Source organism: Lissotriton vulgaris, chromosome 4_1, assembly GCF_964263255.1.
Source record: "Lissotriton vulgaris chromosome 4_1, aLisVul1.2, whole genome shotgun sequence".
NCBI lineage: Eukaryota > Metazoa > Chordata > Amphibia > Caudata > Salamandridae > Lissotriton > Lissotriton vulgaris.
Genome location: NC_141691.1, coordinates 1,846,507,825 through 1,846,528,243, shown reverse-complemented (window position 1 = coordinate 1,846,528,243; position 20,419 = coordinate 1,846,507,825). Strand labels below are relative to the sequence as shown.

At 41.0% G+C, this 20,419-nt stretch overlaps 1 protein-coding gene across 1 annotated transcript in view; it reads left to right on the top strand.

Moving 5' to 3' along the window:
• Positions 1–7,889, top strand: part of TNFRSF11B (TNF receptor superfamily member 11b) — a 49,590-nt gene extending 41,701 nt beyond the window's left edge. The window contains exon 5 of the mRNA XM_086966144.1: positions 3,716–7,889. Within this exon, the coding sequence (XP_086822270.1) occupies positions 3,716–4,092 (377 nt within the window). The 3' untranslated portion in view covers positions 4,093–7,889. The remainder of the gene's footprint in view (positions 1–3,715) is intronic.
• The last annotated feature ends 12,530 nt before the right edge of the window (positions 7,890–20,419 follow it).

The following is a 20,419-nucleotide window of genomic DNA, read 5'->3' as shown; positions in this document are numbered from 1 at the left end:
TCATTAAATAAGGAGGCGGCCAGACATTGGGTCAAAGAATAACTGCAGGCCCCCTGCCGATGACCTGGATATGCAGGAGAATGTCAATGTATAGAAGCAAAGTGGCAGGACACGCTCTACCCTAGGCTCACGACGGTTAATACACAAGGCTGTGCTTCACCAGAAATCCCAAATCCCAAATGCAAAAATCGCAATTTAAGGAAGCTCTTAATTGAGATTCCTTAAATTTCTGCGTTTAAGGAATCCCAATTTGAGATTCCTTAAATGCAATGCATCAAAGTCCAAAAATTAGCGATTTCGCTAATAGGAGTAGCAAATTACCATGAAGTTGAACTTCATGGTAATTTGCAAAATCGTTGAAAAATGCACTTTTGTGCATTTTTCAAAGTTTCACGTTGTCCTTTTGACACCCTGGCATCCTTGAAATTGCATTCTCAATTTGCGATTCTCTAATTGAGAATCGCAAATTGAGAATGTCTTTCCATTCATTCCTATGGGCCTCTAGGCCCATAGGAATGAATGGGGAGGTATTCGAGTCGCAATTAAAGAATATTTAGAAATCGCTATTTTTTAAGCGATTTCTACATGCATAGGCTTTTGCGATTCTTTAATTGCGATTCCTTAAAAATCACAATTGAGGAATCGCAAAAGCCAACATTGATGCATGTGCCTGATTGTGCCTCTGCGAATTTCCTTAATGATTCATGAGAAATCGTTCCTAACAGTCACATAGTTTCAGGCTTTCCAGGTTTTTGCGTCTTCCATTTAGGCGAGTAAGTATATATTTCATTGTTGCTATTATTGTTTTGTTACTAATACTATCATTTTGATTGTGATGATTATTATTAGCTAAGTCAATGTGTGGGTAGAATAGAATGGTACGGAAAAAGGTGAAGCATAGACAGCGAGACCCCGTAGCCTCAAAAGTGAAAAGGTATATTTAGATGTTGGCTCTGACAGCACGTCATTAAACTTGGAATGCAGTCAGCTTTAATTCTCCGAGACCCAGCCGCGGCCTGTGGACGGAGTTCCGTGGGGCAGGCAGGCAGGCAGGCGGGGTGGGGAAGGGGCAGGGTGGTGGGTGATAAACATTGGAATATGGATGATTGCAGGTACGTAAACATTTACATTAATAAAACAAATTTTGTTCCGAGCCCTGCATTTGTTTACCTGCAATCATCCATATTCCAGTGTTTATCACCCCCCACCCTGCCCCTCCCCCGCCCCGCCTGTCTGCCCCACGGAACTCCCTCCACGGGCCGCGGCTGCCGAGACCTCTGAACTTTGCCTAACTCCTTGATGTCGGTAGTAAGCTGCATGACTCATGAAGCCCTCAGGACAATGATCTTTCAGGAAGAGTCACCGTTCTAAATTTCACCCAGCCCTACTTTACGGCTTGCAAGTGGATGCTCTGCACTTTTTCATTATGGATTTTTAAATATACCTAGCATTGGCACGCGGTCTCAGAAACCTTTAATTTGTGCTTAGGAGAGAGTTATAAATGGCAAGGTAAACCAAAAATCCTCTACTTCAGTGACCCTCCGTAGTTGTGAGGTTCTCAAGGCCAGATCAGGTTTTCTATTTTATTCATAGACAGCAGTGGGCTTGGTTTCCCTTTCTGGCAATCAGAGGGCGGGAGCAGGATTTGTTATCGACATGCGGGCACGCAGTTCACACTCCTGTGTCTGCCATAGCCCCCTAATTGTGTTGTCCTTTCATCCATGCTGTATTCACAGCCTGCATTGGGCTCAGACTTTGGCCTGTGCAGAGGCACCCATTTCTGTGATGTTTTGCTTCTGCCAAGGGCCAGTTTTGACCTCTGTAAACTATAAATGTGGCACAACCACAAGGAATTACAGAACAGGTGAGATGATATCTTTTGGAAGATATCTTGAATAACTTAGAAGAAAACTCTCTGAGTGAATAAATGTGTGAGAGATGTCTGTGTTCAGGGTGAATGGTGTAAACGACCAAACTTCCTTTCCAAAATTGGAGAAACATGGATTTGTGTATCCCAGTTATATGTATTTGGAAAGAAAATGCTAAAGCTGTTGCATATTTGTATGTGTGAGAGAGAGCGAGAGCGGCTTGCACTACCGCATCTGCTTGCGCTGTTCCTTGCTGTTGGTGATGTTTGGTCTGCTGCTGTGCTCCCTGTTTGTGAATCTAGTTAAAACCCTTTGACTCATGTGGGGCATTTGCAAACACTTTGCCCGCTAAACTTTTTGCCTTGCTCGTTACGCTCCATTGCCATAAGGCACACATCCCGAACCTATACGCCCTTCCACTTTCAAATGTCACCAGCCACCACTGGTGCAAAGTATGTACTACAATGGGGACCCAGGCATGTTGCAGGTCAGTGGTACAGACACAAAATGCTACCCAGATACAGACACTTAAAAACAAGCATTTGCAAAGTCAATTGGTATGGTTTATAACTGATCGAGCAAGCCTACCTTTTTACATAATTTCAACTCACTTGCTTCACAGGGTCAAGGAATTGACAGAAAGCTATTTTAATGCTCATCAGCATCAAGGGCTGGTGTAACTTTCACATCCCTCAACCGTACTGGTCATGGGCACAAGACAATGCAAGCCAACTCTTCATAAGTTCTCAGTCTTGGATCTGATAGGGTTCCAGACCTTATTATTTATTAATATCATGGATCTAAAATGGTGTGTAGTAGTATACATACATTATTCATTGAGATGCAGATATACTGTGTCATGCTTTTTTTTTATGTTACTTCTCTTCTGAAAGAATAAATGAATACCATGCTCCAAGGCAGCAAATAGGAAATACCATTAACAATGGCTTTCAAAAATCACATCAGGTATGTAATTAGCTTGAAAACAAATCAAAAACAGCCACTGATAAGTGCACCCTGAATATTTAAAGTTTAATAAAACATACATATCTCCTTTGTTGGAATGAGCTCAAGGGATCTATCAGGTAGATTCATCAAGCATTTTTGCGAGCACAAACGGTGCGAATCGCAAAATTCGGCCGTTTGCGCCCGCAAAAATGGCATTTGAGATTCATCAATGGTTCATGAACTCGCAATTTGACAATTCTTTAGGCCATAGGAATGAATGGGGAGTTATTCCTTATTTGCGATTAGCAATTTGCTAATTGCAAATAAGGAGGCTCTAATCGCAATTTATTTTGTAATTTCTACATGAATCCCGATTTGCGAGTCCTTAATAGCGATTCTTTAATAATCGCTATTAAGAACTCGCAAATCGTGACATTGATGAATCTGGCTGTATGTATTTTTATTGCAAGAAAACGGTTGACATCATTAGGTTCAAGATGCATTAAAAGAAAGAGGCCTGTGGTGAATGGATCACTGCCAAGGAATGACCACAGGTAGAGCGGGAGACTTGATAAATCAGTGGTACCCTCAGTTTTAAATGGGGTGAGAAAACCTCAGGATTGGAGGAGCGAGAGTCCTGATGGGTCAAAGCAAGGCTTCCACTCCGGCAAACTATGAAAGATCCTCTAAAAACCAAAATAGAAGCGAAGTAATGCATATTGCATCAAATTAAACAAAATAAGTTAGCACTTTCATAAACCTCAGTATGTGTGTAAAGCAAAGCCAAAACCTTCTTCAGAGGGATCACTCTGCTCGCCTATTGAGACAAGTTGTCATTATAACTATCTCCAGATATTAATAAATAATACTCATTGTTTGTTTTGTGTTTTTTAATGCAGACATAGATATTTGTGAAAAGGAGGTGTTTAATCATATTGGAACCCTGAATCTCACCCTGGAGCATCTTATGGCGCTTAAGCACGCTTTGCCGGGGAAGAAACTAAGACAAGAGATTGTGGAGAAGATCCCGGTGACATGTCCTCCTTCCAGGCAAATTCTGAAACTGCTCAGCCTATGGAGGACGAAAAGTGCCAATCCTGACACAATTAAAGCACTGCAGCGTTTGAAATTTAGAAAACTCCCTGAAGAATTAGGACAGAAACTAAAGAAATTGGTTAAATTCCTTCATGGCGCAAAAATGTACAGAATATACCAGAAATTATTTTTGGAAATTATTGGAAATCAGATGCAGTCACTGAAACATAGCTGCTTGTAACTACAAACAAAAACTATTTTAGTGGATGAAAGAACAGTGGCCTGGAAGAAGTTTTTTTTCTCCTTGATTATTTATTGAAGCATGTGTGTGGTTGTGTGAGCTATAAAAATGTATATTAAGTCCTATATGAGGGTCCACTGTGGCAATGAAGGACCTAATTATGCAGCAGGAATGACTAAATTATATGGAAAAACGACAGATTCTGTGGCAATATTATTCTGCAATTTTTTTCAGTTTAACATATATAAATACTACCAGAGCAAACGTTTCACCTCATTAGTACCAGTTTAACTCCTGAATAAAGCAGCCATCAACTGAAAGGTGCTCGGTTAAGCTTTGCAAAAGATCTGTCCCAAGCATTGTACCATGTTTGATGTCTTTGTTCTAACTTTTGAAACAATTGAGCTAGAAACGTTATATGCAGCATACAGGGGATCATGGGGCAAGTGCAGCAAATCCGTAGTTGCATGGAAAACAGCATGCTGCAGAATCGCATAATTCAAAGTGTTATATTATTTTTTCATTGCATGATTACTGCTGGACAGAATACATCTTTGAAATTCAACACATGTCTTTTACAAAGTTCGAAAGAAAAGTTCTTGGACGTTCTGCAAAATATTGACTCCAATTCCATTTCAAAAAGTCTGCCAGCAGGTTTATGCACAACATTCGGTTTTTGAAGACTCCCAATGTAAAATTGATATGATCGTGCATATATGTTCTCCTCATTAAGTATGAATATAATATGTATGTTGTAAATATTTCTCTGTTGTTGTTTAAAAAAGTGAAGCTAGTGGGTCGGGGATTATTTTCTTTATCAGGCTCTATGTCCACTGTTGTGAGGGAGTTAGCGATGTCTAGAGACCCATTAAAGAATGTAAAGCACTAAGTACCATCTTCCTATAACTTAAAGGTGTTTGTCTTTTTTAAGGTGGGATAGCATGCAAATAATATCCAGTAGTCAATGTGTTATTCGAGTCCACATGTTTGAGATTAAACCATCATCCTCCATTCCCAATCCAAAAGGGAACTTAGACAATATGGTTACAGGTACTAACAGGGATTGGTCACCATGTCTACATGTTTGCATGCCTTGTATAGGTATTTTGAGACCAGATGTTGTGAAGCACAATTAATGCTTCTGCATGGGGTGTAATGTGGAGTGAGTATTTGTAAGTATGTTGAATCCTAGTTCCACAGGCCTTATGGATAGTCACGAGTATCTTGAATTTGAACCTGGTATCCACTGCGAGCCAGTGGCGAACCTGTAGGGCTGGTATGGCATGATGTCATTTAATTGTATAGGCACATTTTGGTAGCTTTGGGCCATACATTAAAATCAGGAGAATATTGACTCTGCCCATTCTATTTGAAAGCTATTCTCCACTGATAACCCCCTCCAGGTTTCTTTGGCCCACGGAATGTTTCATGTCCCACCTAATTATTACAATGAGCAGAACAACATAGAAAGGGTCTTGAAGCAAGTCACATACACAGGCTTTGGTTTTAAAAGAACTTAGCACATCGCTCCTAACATGAAGTCTCTACCCTGATTTTAGGATGTTAACGGAGATCTGAAAGTTTGGACCCACTGTAGACTTCTGTACTTAAATCAGATTGTCAAGTCCTACCAGCCATACAGATGGCTAAATTCCACCTTCTACAGCTTGATGGCTATTATTCCAGGCAAGTATGCATGGTTTAGTAGGTGGCTTCCTATCTATAATGCTCGACTCTCAGGAATGTCCTCCCTGTCACTCTCAGACTTTCTAAGTGCTTGGTACATGAGGCCACCTCAACCTCCTCAATGAATCTGGTTGTCCCGATTTTATCAACCTTTAACTTGTTAGCACTCAGCAAGGAAATGATTGATCAAAACAAAGATCTGTTCAAAATGCCCTCATTTCACTAAATTGCTATCACTTGCAATTTTGAATGCCCCTAGAACAATGACAGCCAGGAAAACAAGCAGGGCTTTTTACGTTTAAAGTTTATTGAACATTCCTGAAAAACTACTACCGAAAAAGATAGGAAAGGAGACATTTTGACTTTTGTATTCACCATAGAGTAAGATGTGCACAATGTGGCATATATTATCCTTGATAGGGCTTTGTCTTATAAATGTAGAATTCCTGAAGAAGCATGAAAAAATGGCTAACTCCACTTACTTTAGACTAGCTACATGATTTGCCTAGATTAGCAATGTTTTTGAGGATTCGCAAGAAACCCAAAGTACACTCAGTACTTTGTAGAACAGAAACGTGCATTTGCACATTTGATTTATTTCCCATTTGCCCCTAAAATATATGTGATTTTAGCAATGTTTGGACCACCAATTTGTACACTTGCCTACTAACTACTACTACTACACTTACTACGGCATGTTTAGCAGTATGATTATGGAAATTGAGTGCAAAACCATTGAAAATGTTTGGGAATATCCACAATATCACATTTTCAAAGGCACCCCACAACCCCTCCATTTGGAATATCCATGTTCCTACATTAAACTCTAGACACGGGTCTGAAACATCTGCCAAATGTGCTGAGGTATTTTGCTGTAGAAACTTCAAGTTGCTGCTTAAAAATCCACAATTCTTCATTCTGTGAATCAGGATTTGTGAATTTCAGTACGAACATAGGTTCTTATTTATGAAGGGCTTACACCGCTGTTGTGCCACATTTTCGTGACGCTGCGGCTCTGTAATCAATGTGCCCTATTTACAAAGTGACACATCTAGGTAGACATAATGCTTCAGATATAATGTATGCAGGGTCGAAGTTCCCCCATAAAAAAGCCTTGTAGAAGTGGCGCAGTGAAATTTATGAGATTTCACTGTGCCACAACTTGACTGCATCAAAATCCGTACACCTGCTTCTAGCAGGCGTAAGGATTGACGCAGGTCTTTTTACATGGTTCTAGCCCATGGGTCTTGACACATTGTTGGAGTTGCGTAATGTTTTCCAACACAAACCACAATGCATAATTATTGCACCACCAGTCACTTCAGAATTCCTTATGAATCTGTAAATATTTGCGCTATGGAGCGCTGTATTATAAATAAGGCACATTCATGGTGTCATGAGGATGGCGCTATGAATAGTGATGCATCGCTGTTTTTGCCCAGCAATGCTTCACTTTTCATAATGAACCCCCAAATTCTTTTCGATCATAAATGATGATTGTGACTGTAAGATATTTTGTGAATCAGAATTTAGGCATATGATCTCACAAGTATGATTCTATTTGCACCAACCAATTCAAATTCAGTATTTAAACGATATTGTCAATCCTCTTAATTAATGAAACAACCAACAAAATGCTTCCATATTTTAAACCAATGCAAACATTGGAATTTAAATCCTTAACAAATACATTGAACTTCCTAATGGTGTCTTCAAACTGTGTAACCAGGACATGAGGTTTGGAATAAAAATAGTAGTAACTTTTTTTATATTATTTTTATATTAAAACTACTTGTATATATAACTAGCACTAAAGTAAATATTTATGGCATCAGACTCCCAAGATAACTTTCACTATTAAGACTTATTAAAGAAAGAATCACTGTCACTCCGAACGAACTCAAAAGTATATATTTATGTACATATTTTGCTATGTGTTTGAATCTGCGTAAAAGACATTATTGGTGTATTCCATAAGCTACTTCTATTCAATTGATGTTTCGACAGTCTATTTTGTATGTATTTTTTTATTGTTACATTTTTATAGAAGTTTTCTTATTTTGCTAAAGAATTATTAATGGGAGAAATGAAAAATAAATTATTTGGACAAACGTTATTTGTGCTGTGTGTAATTTCCTTCAAACTACATTTACTGTAATTTGCATGACTTGTCATTGTCTTACCCTAAATCAGTGGCCTGTTCTCCAACTGTCTCCTTTGCGTTGAGTGGTTTAATGAAGTGACCAAGTGTCACCATGTCTCTGATGTCTCACAGAACATCACATAAACAATCCTTCAGACATCACAGAGCAATGCTTGGTATTCTGCAAGTATTATCAGTTTGAACAAACAGATGTTCAAGCCACAAAGCAACACATTTCAATGGTGGCTGAACATGCGTTGCATGTGTAATGGTACATTACAGTTTTGCCCTTAAATCATATTGGCTCACATTACCATAATAATATTATGTTATCATTTTAAGTGGGAGGTTTACTAAGATTTTACACCATGTTTTCTTCACAAAAGTGACGCAAATGGCGGAAAAATCTTTTCTTCAGGTTTACTTTCCAGCACTTAAACTTGTTTAGCGCTGGAAATAATGTGAAAGTAACTCAAAGCAGCGCAGACCGCGGATTTGCATTACTTAGTGCAAAGGGGGCGTACCATGGGCAGAGCATGGGCGTCTCCATGAAGCCACTCATGGTTTCTGACATGAAACTGAATTTACTAAACAAAGTTTGACGGGGTTAAGCATCAGAAAACGGTGCCCTTTTAAAGTAGGCACAAGGAAAGAGAAATGCTTTCTTTCTCCTTCCTTTTCTGACTTTGTACATGTGTTGCACTTTACAGCACACATACAAAGTCGGAAAAGTGTTGAAGTCAGTCTATGCTTGGTATTTTGAATTGGATGGGCTCCCTTCCAGTACAGAAACCTATTTTAGACTCCCTGAGACACCCTTGCACCATGGCGCAAAGGTTTCTCAGAGTGGTACGGCAGCAGATTTGAGTGCCGTTGCTAAGGAGAGGAGAGAGCGCGCCTTATTCCAATAAATTTGGTGCAGCATTTACGGCTGCTGCACTGCTCTGCGTGAGAACTTTGTAAAACTGGCCCGAAGTTTTGTTATCACTTACAATTTGGTTATGAACAATTTCATACAATAACATGATGATTATTTGTTATGTACATATATATTCACATAATACTATAAAATATGCCAGTGAGAAGTCATAGTCATCATATGTAGTGTCATATCCTGTCCTGTTATGTGATAAGGATTTATAAAGCACAAACTGTTACCTAAGAGGGCGATTTGGTGCTAAATCCAGCTGGATGCAAAAGCACACAAAATCCTATTCTTGAAAAATTGAAGAGGATAGTTTTTAAATATTTCCTAAAAAGGCAAATAAAGGGCAATAGATTCCAAAGACCGAGAGAAGGAATTCCAGTTTTTGGCCACCTGGCAACCAAAGGTTTAGCCCCTACAATGCCGTTGTTAACAAGGTGAAATGATAAGCAGGGCCGGGCTAGCTGTACTGGGCATTGGGCATTTCCCCAGGAGGCTGGGAGGGTGGGATCCAGTTTTGCAGCAGTGGGTGCTGGTTTTGTTACTGGGGGCAGTTTTGTGGGCCCCAGAACATTAACAGAAACAGCAGTGCTTCACACTTGCACCTCACTCCTCACTCCCTCCCAGCCCCTCCCCCCAGGGGCATGTCCAACCAAATTGCTAGACTGCTTTGAGTTCCCACTCTGGCACTGATAAAGAGTACATCAGACTGAACCACCATTTCGCTGCAGGAACACCACAATTTTCGCAGCACCAATGCTACTCAGAAAGGGGTGACATACTTTTAATCAAATGTCTCAAGATATTCATCAGAGGTGATATACCTGTGGTTTTGGTGCATAATCATCTGAACTGCGCTATCAAGCTATTAATTGCATAACCTTGACACTTGCTTACTGAAGGACTGCAATATATTTTCATGGACAATGCCAGCACTTCTCAGTGGAGGTTGTCATTTAGACAATCCGAAAACCTGTCAGCTTATCGACCATTCCTTTTTCTATCGGAAGTGCGGGTAACAAAAAGATATCCATGATAAATGCCATGTTCTATTGACATTTTGGGTTGTGGGCCGTCTTGTTTGTGCCTTAATGTTCTGTTGTTCACACTCCTTTTTTCCAGTACTCATGACCATTGCACCACCAGCCCCAACAGTGTTGGTGACTGCCTGTCCTAGGATCTGTATTTTCTTTCCTTTATGGAAACATATTCCTGCTTCAATGTTCACGCCTCTCTACTTAGTTACTCTTTGTCCTCCTGTCCGTTTCATTCTCTGCCCTGTGATATACTGTGAATTATTCTTAGGCTAATGATATTAAAGCACACATGTAATGGGAAGTTCTATTTTCCCATCTCTGGCCCTTGGTGATGATGTTGACACTATCTTATCAGACAATCAAGATAAAGACCCTATGCAGGATTTGGATGGTGCTAAACTACAAGCCTGCATGCGGCAATGTGTCTCTAAATTGCACCCAAAACAAATACACTAATTGGCATTTTAAAGTGATAAATCCTCAAGATTCAGTAGTATAATGTAAACCATGAAGGCGTATTTAAATAATTTGAGGTGCAATAAAGAAAGCAAAAATAACGGTCAAAATGCATATCAGCATAAGGCTCAATCAAATGCAGCAAAAGAACAACATGAAGCGAAGCAAAAAATATAAATCAAGCTAACAAGGGGTCAATGTCTAATATCGGACAGTCCGAATACTGGTTCGCTTCCACAATATGCCATCATTTATAGGACATTTCACAAATAGAGGATAATTCACAATAGAAGTCAAGGGAAATCGCACTGTCAACATAAGGTGAGCAACGCTAAACAAATCACCATACAGAATCATATATCACCTTGTCGCACCATTCTAGAACTATCCCCTAACTGAATAATAATGTGCCCTATTCTAACGTAGATCATCGGATGTGGCAGTACAAATCTAGTTACAAAACCAATGGAAATCTCACAATGAATTGATTCAGTGTTAAGAAAGAGTCTTGAATGTTGCTGTAGTTCTTTGAGACTGCATGTTAATACACAGCATTTCAGAGTGCATATTTTGGTTTCGTGTGGTGAACAGAGAAATGAAAACACACATCATGGCTGTGCTGAATATCCAAGATGGAAGTTCGGCAAAATTCGGGCCTAGTTGTGTCAAGCACAGGAAAATACAGTTCTCTCAAGTGCAATGTTTTCGTTTTAGAGCAGAAATTTTGATAATTTCAGGCACACATTTTATTAAATCCAAATCAACTTTTCCAGTGATACATTTGGGATGGCTTTTTTAACTTTGTTAATGTTACATTCAACATGGATTATAAAGCTGTGTGTTAACATGGTTATTATTTGTGCAATAAATGCATTGTCAGACAGACATTTTGCACCTAGAATGTTTCTCACATTAATAAGCCAGAGAAGAGATTTTTCCACTCAATCCAACAATCTGCATGACAAAGTGACAGGGATCTGCTTTGTGAGTGTGACTTTGTATGTTTCTGTAGCAGAGGAAGTAGAGAGGTTTAGGAAGCAGCAGCCTCCAAGTGCTTCCAAAAACCTATAGGTATCCTTTCATCACTGTCCTGTGTAATCAGTACTGGATAAGAGCACGGCCACGTCCCCTACTCACTCCATAGACTACCATATATGAAAAGTTATAAAATATATCAGTGACTGGGTGGGGTACAGCAAATGGCTCAGTTTGGAAGAGGGCAGCTGACACAGGTCTTCAACTTTAGGCCTTATGGCACACAACATTCTGGAGTAACCTAACAGTAAATCAGATACTTATAAATTAGGTTGAGTTTTATCCTAATTTATCAGGGCTGTATAATGAAATAAAATTGGGGGGTATACACTGTACGCGATTTTATCCATTTTTGTTGCCTGACTTGTTAACTATTTCTATGATAATTCTTCCCCTACATGATGTGTAGGCAAAATAATCTAATAAATAATAGCTCATTATAGAACTACTAGTAATTGTGATGTACATTTTGAAAGGCCTGTACAAGAGCAAAATTCAGTGGAAAGGGTGTGAGACACACGCAGTTTTCCGTTTCTACAGAAATGTCAGTGTTTCCCGTTAAAAATTGGGTCTCTAGTTGGCAATGGTTTGCATCTTTGTCCAAGTAGGAACCCTTATTCGAAGTCAGGGTAAGAGGGATACACTTCTAAAATAACCTGTGCACTCCACCTTGGTAGCTTGGCACGAGTAGACAGGCAGTGGCAGAGACAGTGTGTGAAGCATTTGTGCACCCATACAGTAATACAGTGAAAACACTACAAATGGACACCACACCAGTTTAGAAAAATAAGTAATCCTTAGCTAAACCAAACTAGACCAAAAATGATAAAAATCCAACATACAGAACTTAAAGACAGGTACTTTTCAAGATAAACTTAAAATTGCAGAAACATCTTTAAAAGCAGATCTTCCAAGTCGGTAGATCTGTCTGGGGCTACCACGATGCTGAAAACGTCAGAGGCTTCTGTCAATCCTGTGATACCATCATCACGGGTGAAACAATGGAGTTCAACAAGATTAAAATTCAAGCAAAAGAATTCTGGACCTGCAACACGAAAAATGTTGTATATTTACTTATGTGTCCATGTAATCTTGGATATGTGGGTGAGACGTCTCGTATGATAAAGACCAGGCTAACCGAACATAGGTCAGCCATTAAAACACAGAAAATCTCTGCTCCGTTAGTTACTCATTTCATAGAGTATAAACACAAACCAGAAGAACTAACATGGAGAATCTTAGAAAAGATTCATCTGCAAAAAAATAAAGGAGGAGACGAGGTTCGCAGGAAAAGAGAGGTTTTTTGGATCTTTACCCTCGGGACTTTTACTCATGGGCTGAATCAAGAACTACCATGGGAGAACGCGATAATATGACTTTGAGTTTGTTACACTAAAGCAGTAAACGAATCCATAGCATTTAAAATCTGATGTTAGAATGTTAATTCCCAGTCCTTGTCTACGTAATTTCTAAAATAGTGATCCTTTAACCTAACCCGTAAGGATGCGAATAAAATGTAACCTGCAGTGATTTAAACAGAGCGATCCTAATAATTAACCCGTAAGGATTCAAATAAAATGTTACTTGTAGCGATCTGAGCAATGTGTCGCTTTAAGCAAAATGCAGCTTTAATTAAGGGCGGAGCCTATCCATGAAATAAATAGCGGCACCTGAAGGATCACACGTAATCCTTTTTTTCACAAACCGAAACGCTGAGGGAGGCAGAGACGTTTTCGAGCGCTGCGTACATCCAAACGGTAAGAACCCGGCATACCCCGCACGCGTTCTATGTTAGCGGTATGCTGCTTTGCATCTCCGCACTACCTAGACATAGTTTCCACCGTTAAATTAAGGATTTTCTTTTGGTATCCTTTCGTTTCATAGTGGGCGTCATCCGAGTAACGGTGAACCAACCTGAATCACATGCCATATCACGGCTACTTCTGAATGAAAACAAAGCTAAGATATAAAACAGCCTCTAACGATCGCCGAGCATCTTGTAATAACACCCAACAAAAGTAAAAGGTGAATATTAATGAAGAAAAACTTCCCGAGATTCATGCAGTAATGTTATATATAAAAAAATACTGATACAAATTTGTGTATCTGTTTTAGTTATATGCAGACTTATCGGCTGTTTTAACGGTTACGAAACACTCGACGAACATGGCGGTGATTGTTTGAAGCCTCCCTCGCTCCCCTTTTTTATGTGAAAAAACGACGAGTAAAGTTGTGTAGGTAGAAGTAAGATGGAGGCAGTGAACACTGCTTAAACAGGTATGATGGTCGCTTAATAGAATCGCTACCCGATAATCTGAAACTAATTACCAAAGGAACTGATATAGCATATTACTTTTCTTTGAACAGTTATCACATACCATTTTCCGGATTTTAGCGGAAAGGTGCCTCACTCCCTACACCAACTTTGGACACTCTTGATCATATTTGTTTTTAGGTAAGGAATGCATTAAATGTTAACAAAAAAATCTTAATGAATTGTGGAAGGCTTGTTTTGCACATGTTCAACTAGAATATACCGTTTTTTCAGAACCTTATGCGACATAAACTTTTAAGGGATGTTGATTCATTAGATAGCAATGTTAACACTCTTGTTCTCCTAAAACTAGATACCCTGCTAACATAGCCTTATAAAACGTTATCTAGTTACATGACCCTGTTTCACTAATAATATGAACTTTTAGGAATACACCTCCCGCCCCTAATCTTTAAATTCAGGTTGTCTTATACTATATAAACTAAAATGTTGTAAGATAAATCACATAGAGAGGATATCGAAATCCTCATTCTGTATGGTGCGTGCCCTTAGAATTAGTTTAGGGTTCTGTGGGAAATATGAAAATTCATGAATGTTGCGCCAACCTCTATCCAACGTATATAAATTTACCTAGGAATAAAGTTAAGTCTAGTACGGTAGAAATGAACTTTCTATCCTTAATGAATCTTCGTAGGATGTAGGATATAATATGTATGTTTTCCAAATATGTCTTTCAAATGTGTGAATTCGTTGGAGTATGTATTTTGTATGTTTTTCCAACTGTTTCCAACTGATTTCATGTAAATGATATAAACTATGATATAAGTCTGGCAAGGGAAAGAAAAAATTATTTTATCAATTTAATAATATTTCTGTTTTGAACTGAAGCAATGCACTGTGTTCTTAATGTTATCAATGTTGTTTTATTCGGTTTAGAAAAAGTGGCTGAATTTCGATTTGTCCTGATGAAGACAAAAGACTTTGTCGAAACGCGTTGACACACAGCCCTAGATATACAGCCCTACTCTCCATAAACAAAAGGAAGAGGACAAAATCCCTTTTTTTATATATATCTGATGTTTTTTCTAATATGAAATTGAAGGAGAGTCGCACAAGCCTTGAGAAGGACTTTTTTATGTATAATTGTTGAGTTATATGTACAAATTCATCTTTTACATTTATATTTGTATTAAAAATTATCTTTTTGATATCACCCCAGTCCATTGCTTTAATTTGAACTTTTATCAGTTTTATTGTATATGTCCATGTCTCCCTAAATAGCCAGCTTTTGCCTTGAAAGTCTACCTGGGTATATGTTTCTACATAAAAATTGTTGTCCCTGACCCAGGAGTCCTATCCATATCAGGGGGTCCTTGATACCTACAAGAGAAAACGTCAGAGTCTAACAGTTCCAGACAACCGCGTCGGTACGGGTCAACTGTAGCCTTGACAGACTCATAGACATTATCTTTTTTCTTGCATCCGATCCCGTTGGTACGAGTTGTCGGAGCAACTGTCCCTGTTGCTCTCTGAAGTGAAGCGGTTCAGCGTGCAGTGCCCTCAAGGTGCAGTGCAGGCAGCGGCTCGGTGACGGTCACCCAACGGTGTCGGTGAGACCAGGGATGCAATGTGGGTTGAGATGGTGCTCGATGCATTGACAGCAGGTCACGGTGCAGGCAATGGAGCCGGTCGATGTTTCAACTAGCAGCGATTGTGTCTGTAATGTCAGGCGTGCCACCTCAAGAGCCCAGGTTCTTTCCGTCTTGGAGATGACTAATCCCAACACCTCTAGGAACCAACAAATGTGACCAGGAATTCAACACTAGTCACAAGTGCTGACCCCTAAAGGGACAGGGAAGTGGGGGACGGAAAAGGGAAGTGGAATGGGGGACGGAAAGTGAGAGAGAGAAATAAACACAGGATCTCTTCTTGAGATGACTGTCTCTCCCTTTGAAGCACTCTGGGCTTTTGTTCATCAGTGGCGTTGACTCTGATAGCTAACTGCGTTTAAAGATCAATCATTAATGAACATCATTCCTAATGTCCCAATAACAATGCTACATTAACTGCATACAAACATACCAACTGTCTCAAAAGCCCATTCCTGTACTTCATGTGCAAGATCTATAGTGTACGTTAAACTTCGTTGAAGTCTTTTATCATCCTTTGAAAATAAATATGTCAAGTCAGTTTTATTTTCTTAAACATGAAATATACGAGTATGACAGTGAACTTATTCAAGTAACTGGTTAGTAGGAACTGAAAGAACTCTTTACATGCAGCGTCCTATTCTTACCTTGCACTTAATTATGTGAGGCTTTATAATGGGGGTTCTGTGAAAATAAGAGAACAAGAAAGAAAACAAGCCCCAAAAGAAACTACTTCTCAATCACAAACTATTGCAGTTTAAATCACTACAACATGTAGATATTGGAATCAAGGTTACATCCACAAATCTGACTTGGCCAAGGTCCTTCTACAAACTCTAACAAGGTTCGGTTTGGAATTGCCAAGGTTTGTTTCCTTTTAAAACAACTGAACACAAAGTACAAGGTTCGATTTGGTATTGCCAAGGCTTGTTTCTATACCAACAACAACAGAAAAGTCTTACTGATCTCCTTCAATGAACCGGAAACTCTAGTTCTGAAGCCGGGGGAGAAAACAGGAAGTCCGACTGCCAAGTTGCTCCGATGCAGAAAACTGAAGTCTGAAAACTCGTCTCTGCCGATAGCTGGAAACTGAAGAGGAGTTCCGTGAATGCTAGCTCTCCTACTGAACCCGGTAGGTGCAGCTGCCATGTCAGGACCAAGGGCGGGGCCGGGGTGCTGGAATCGGAATCCTGGAGACTCTCGAAGCGACGCGTAAGCTGCGAAGCGAAGCATCTTCCAGAGAGCCGGTGAGCCTTTTATAGGCTGTGTTTCACGTGCGCGGCAGCGCCGGTTGAGCGCACCTGTCCAACGTGAGTTCTAATGAATATTCTTGTCTCTTGGAAGAACAACAAGCAATGGGCCGAACAATTGAGTGTTTCTACAAAGAATCATTACCAGTGTCGGTAGAATCAAAGAAACAAGCATTGCTACCTCCAAGTCTTTCCTATACCTTTCTAATGATGACCCAGAGAGAGTGTTGCTTAGGTTTTCGTGACATGTAATGTCTGGGCAGCAGAGTGAGTTGAGGCAGTGCTGTGCAAGCAGCGGCTCGGAGACGGTTGTCTAACGGTGTCGGTGAGACCAGGGTTGCGGTGCAAATTACGTTGGTGCCTTCTGCGCTGCCTGTAGGACACAAAGCCAGTGAGGGACTTAGTGACAGAGTCTTCTCCTCTGTGGTAACTGAAACCAGCGGTTCCAAAGACAGTGCCCAGAGGGACGGTGAAGTCTTTGCTGTTCTGAGACTTCTTGAACAGGGGACAAGCTTTACTTCCTTGGCAGAGTATCCTCTTGTGTCCAGAAGTAATCAAAACCAGTTCTGCCTCTCTGGTGCTGCTACCAGCAAGAGGTGGAGACAGCATTGTGTAAGGCAGACCAGGCCCATTCAGGTGAAACAAAATCTCCTCCCCAACTCTAAATATATCCCATGTCTATTCAGCCCAGCCCTGACTCATCCAGGAAAAGCAGGACAAAACTCAACCTCAACAGTGGCTGTCTACACTGAATGCACATCCCCAGCCCCTGTCACTCCAAAACCAGACAGTCAATACAAACCTCAGCTTGAGAGGCACAGAGGATGACCAAGCAAGAACATATCTACTTTCTGAAAGAGGTATTTTCAAACACATAATATAAAAATCATCCTTACTAAAAGATACATCTTTAGATTCTGAGTTCAGGCACACTAAATTTCACCTTCCTATCTTGTCCCAATGGGAAGTTATATTTATAAGATGTTATAAATAAACTCCAATTCTATCCTATCGGACAGATAGCCTTTCAATAGTGAAAAACGAAATTCCCTGTAGTTCACTATCAGATTATGGTACACACATCAACACATGTCCTTTCACAGACACTGCACCCTGCCCAGAGGGGTACCTAGTGCCTACCTTAGTGGTGACTCATGTGTAAGAAAAGGGAAGCTCAGGTCCTGGCAAGTGGGTGCACTTGTCAGGTTATACATAACAACAGAAAATGACCGGTCTTATGTGATGCTGGTTGACATGTCAGTACCAGTCTGCGCACAGACACTGCAATGGCAGGTCTGGGAACCTTTTGGAAGGTTGCTTGTATGGGTGGCACATTCAGTGTGACAGGCCAACTAGCAGCATTTGGCTTACAGGCCCTTGGCACACACAGTGCACTGTACTAGGGTCTTAGTAGTCAGTCAAATGCGCCAATCATGGAAACACCAATCCATAGTCTCAATTTACAGAGGGAGCACTTGCACTTTGGCACTGATCAGCAGTGACAAAGTGCCCAAAGCATCTATACCAGCAAAAACAAAGTCCAGCACACAGCAAAAACACAAGAGGAAGAGGCAAAAATATAGGAGAAAACCACCCCAAGGATGACTGTTCTAACATGTCCTTTTGAGGCTTAGGAAATACTTCAGGGAGTCAATCCGGTAAGCACAACAATCAGAAGCCATTGTTTGAAGTGGCTAGGAACTGGAGTGCTACTTGCAGTACATGTTTACAACAAGGGGTGGTGAAGGACAGAGTCTCTGAATTAAGCAGAAAGCTCTCACCCAGTCAAGAGATCAGGGCTAGATCCAACACCGTTTTTTAGCTCACTGCACCATCCCAGTTTCAGAACCTGGCTGTATGCAAATTAGTCTGTTCCTGTCCCAGTGCATGATGGGAACAGGGCAAACCAAACTACAAAAGCCAATTCTTACACTGGGAAGGAAACAAGCTCCCGGGGACCGGTTTCTGGCATTACAGCCGTCTTCGGCCCGGTTTGCTTGAATCCTGATGGTGCAATGAGCAAGGGTCTCACATCTGAGAATACCCTTCCACGCTTAGGGTGGACAAAAATATTTACAACAAGGGGTGGTGAAGGACAGAGTCTCTGAATTAAGCAGAAAGCTCTCACCCAGTCAAGAGATCAGGGCTAGATCCAACACCGTTTTTTAGCTCACTGCACCATCCCAGTTTCAGAACCTGGCTGTATGCAAATTAGTCTGTTCCTGTCCCAGTGCATGATGGGAACAGGGCAAACCAAACTACAAAAGCCAACTCTTACACTGGGAAGGAAACAAAACTCCCGGGGACCGGTTTCTGGCATTACAGCCGTCTTCGGCCCGGTTTGCTTGAATCCTGATGGTGCAATGAGCAAGGGTCTCACATCTGAGAATACCCTTCCACGCTTAGGGTGGACAAAAATATTTACAACAAGGGGTGGTGAAGGACAGAGTCTCTGAATTAAGCAGAAAGCTCTCACCCAGTCAAGAGATCAGGGCTAGATCCAACACCGTTTTTTACTTCACTGCACCATCCCAGTTTCAGAACCTGGCTGTATGCAAATTAGTCTGTTCCTGTCCCAGTGCATGATGGGAACAGGGCAAACCAAACTACAAAAGCCAATTCTTACACTGGGAAGGAAACAAGCTCCCGGGGACCGGTTTCTGGCATTACAGCCGTCTTCGGCCCGGTTTGCTTGAATCCTGATGGTGCAATGAGCAAGGGTCTGACATCTGAGAATACCCTTCCACGCTTAGGGTGGACAAAAATATTTACAACAAGTGGTGGTGAAGGACAGAGTCTCTGAATTAAGCAGAAAGCTCTCACCCAGTCAAGAGATCAGGGCTAGATCCAACACCGTTTTTTAGCTCACTGCACCATCCCAGTTTCAGAACCTGGCTGTATGCAAATTAGTCTGTTCCTGTCCCAGTGCATGATGGGAACAGGGCAAACCAAACTACAAAAGCCAATTCTTACACTGGGAAGGAAACAAGCTCCCGGGGACCGGTTTCTGGCATTACAGCCGTCTTCGGCCCGGTTTGCTTGAATCCTGATGGTGCAATGAGCAAGGGTCTCACATCTGAGAATACCCTTCCACGCTTAGGGTGGACAAAAATATTTACAACAAGGGGTGGTGAAGGACAGAGTCTCTGAATTAAGCAGAAAGCTCTCACCCAGTCAAGAGATCAGGGCTAGATCCAACACCGTTTTTTAGCTCACTGCACCATCCCAGTTTCAGAACCTGGCTGTATGCAAATTAGTCTGTTCCTGTCCCAGTGCATGATGGGAACAGGGCAAACCAAACTACAAAAGCCAATTCTTACACTGGGAAGGAAACAAGCTCCCGGGGACCGGTTTCTGGCATTACAGCCGTCTTCAGCCCGGTTTGCTTGAATCCTGATGGTGCAATGAGCAAGGGTCTCACATCTGAGAATACCCTTCCACGCTTAGGGTGGACAAAAATATTTACAACAAGGGGTGGTGAAGGACAGAGTCTCTGAATTAAGCAGAAAGCTCTCACCCAGTCAAGAGATCAGGGCTAGATCCAACACCGTTTTTTAGCTCACTGCACCATCCCAGTTTCAGAACCTGGCTGTATGCAAATTAGTCTGTTCCTGTCCCAGTGCATGATGGGAACAGGGCAAACCAAACTACGAAAGCCAATTCTTACACTGGGAAGGAAACAAGCTCCCGGGGACCGGTTTCTGGCATTACAGCCGTCTTCGGCCCGGTTTGCTTGAATCCTGATGGTGCAATGAGCAAGGGTCTCACATCTGAGAATACCCTTCCACGCTTAGGGTGGACAAAAATATTTACAACAAGGTACATGAGCAGTAATCTCTTTCTCTGGCTGATGGGTTCACTTAGTAGACAG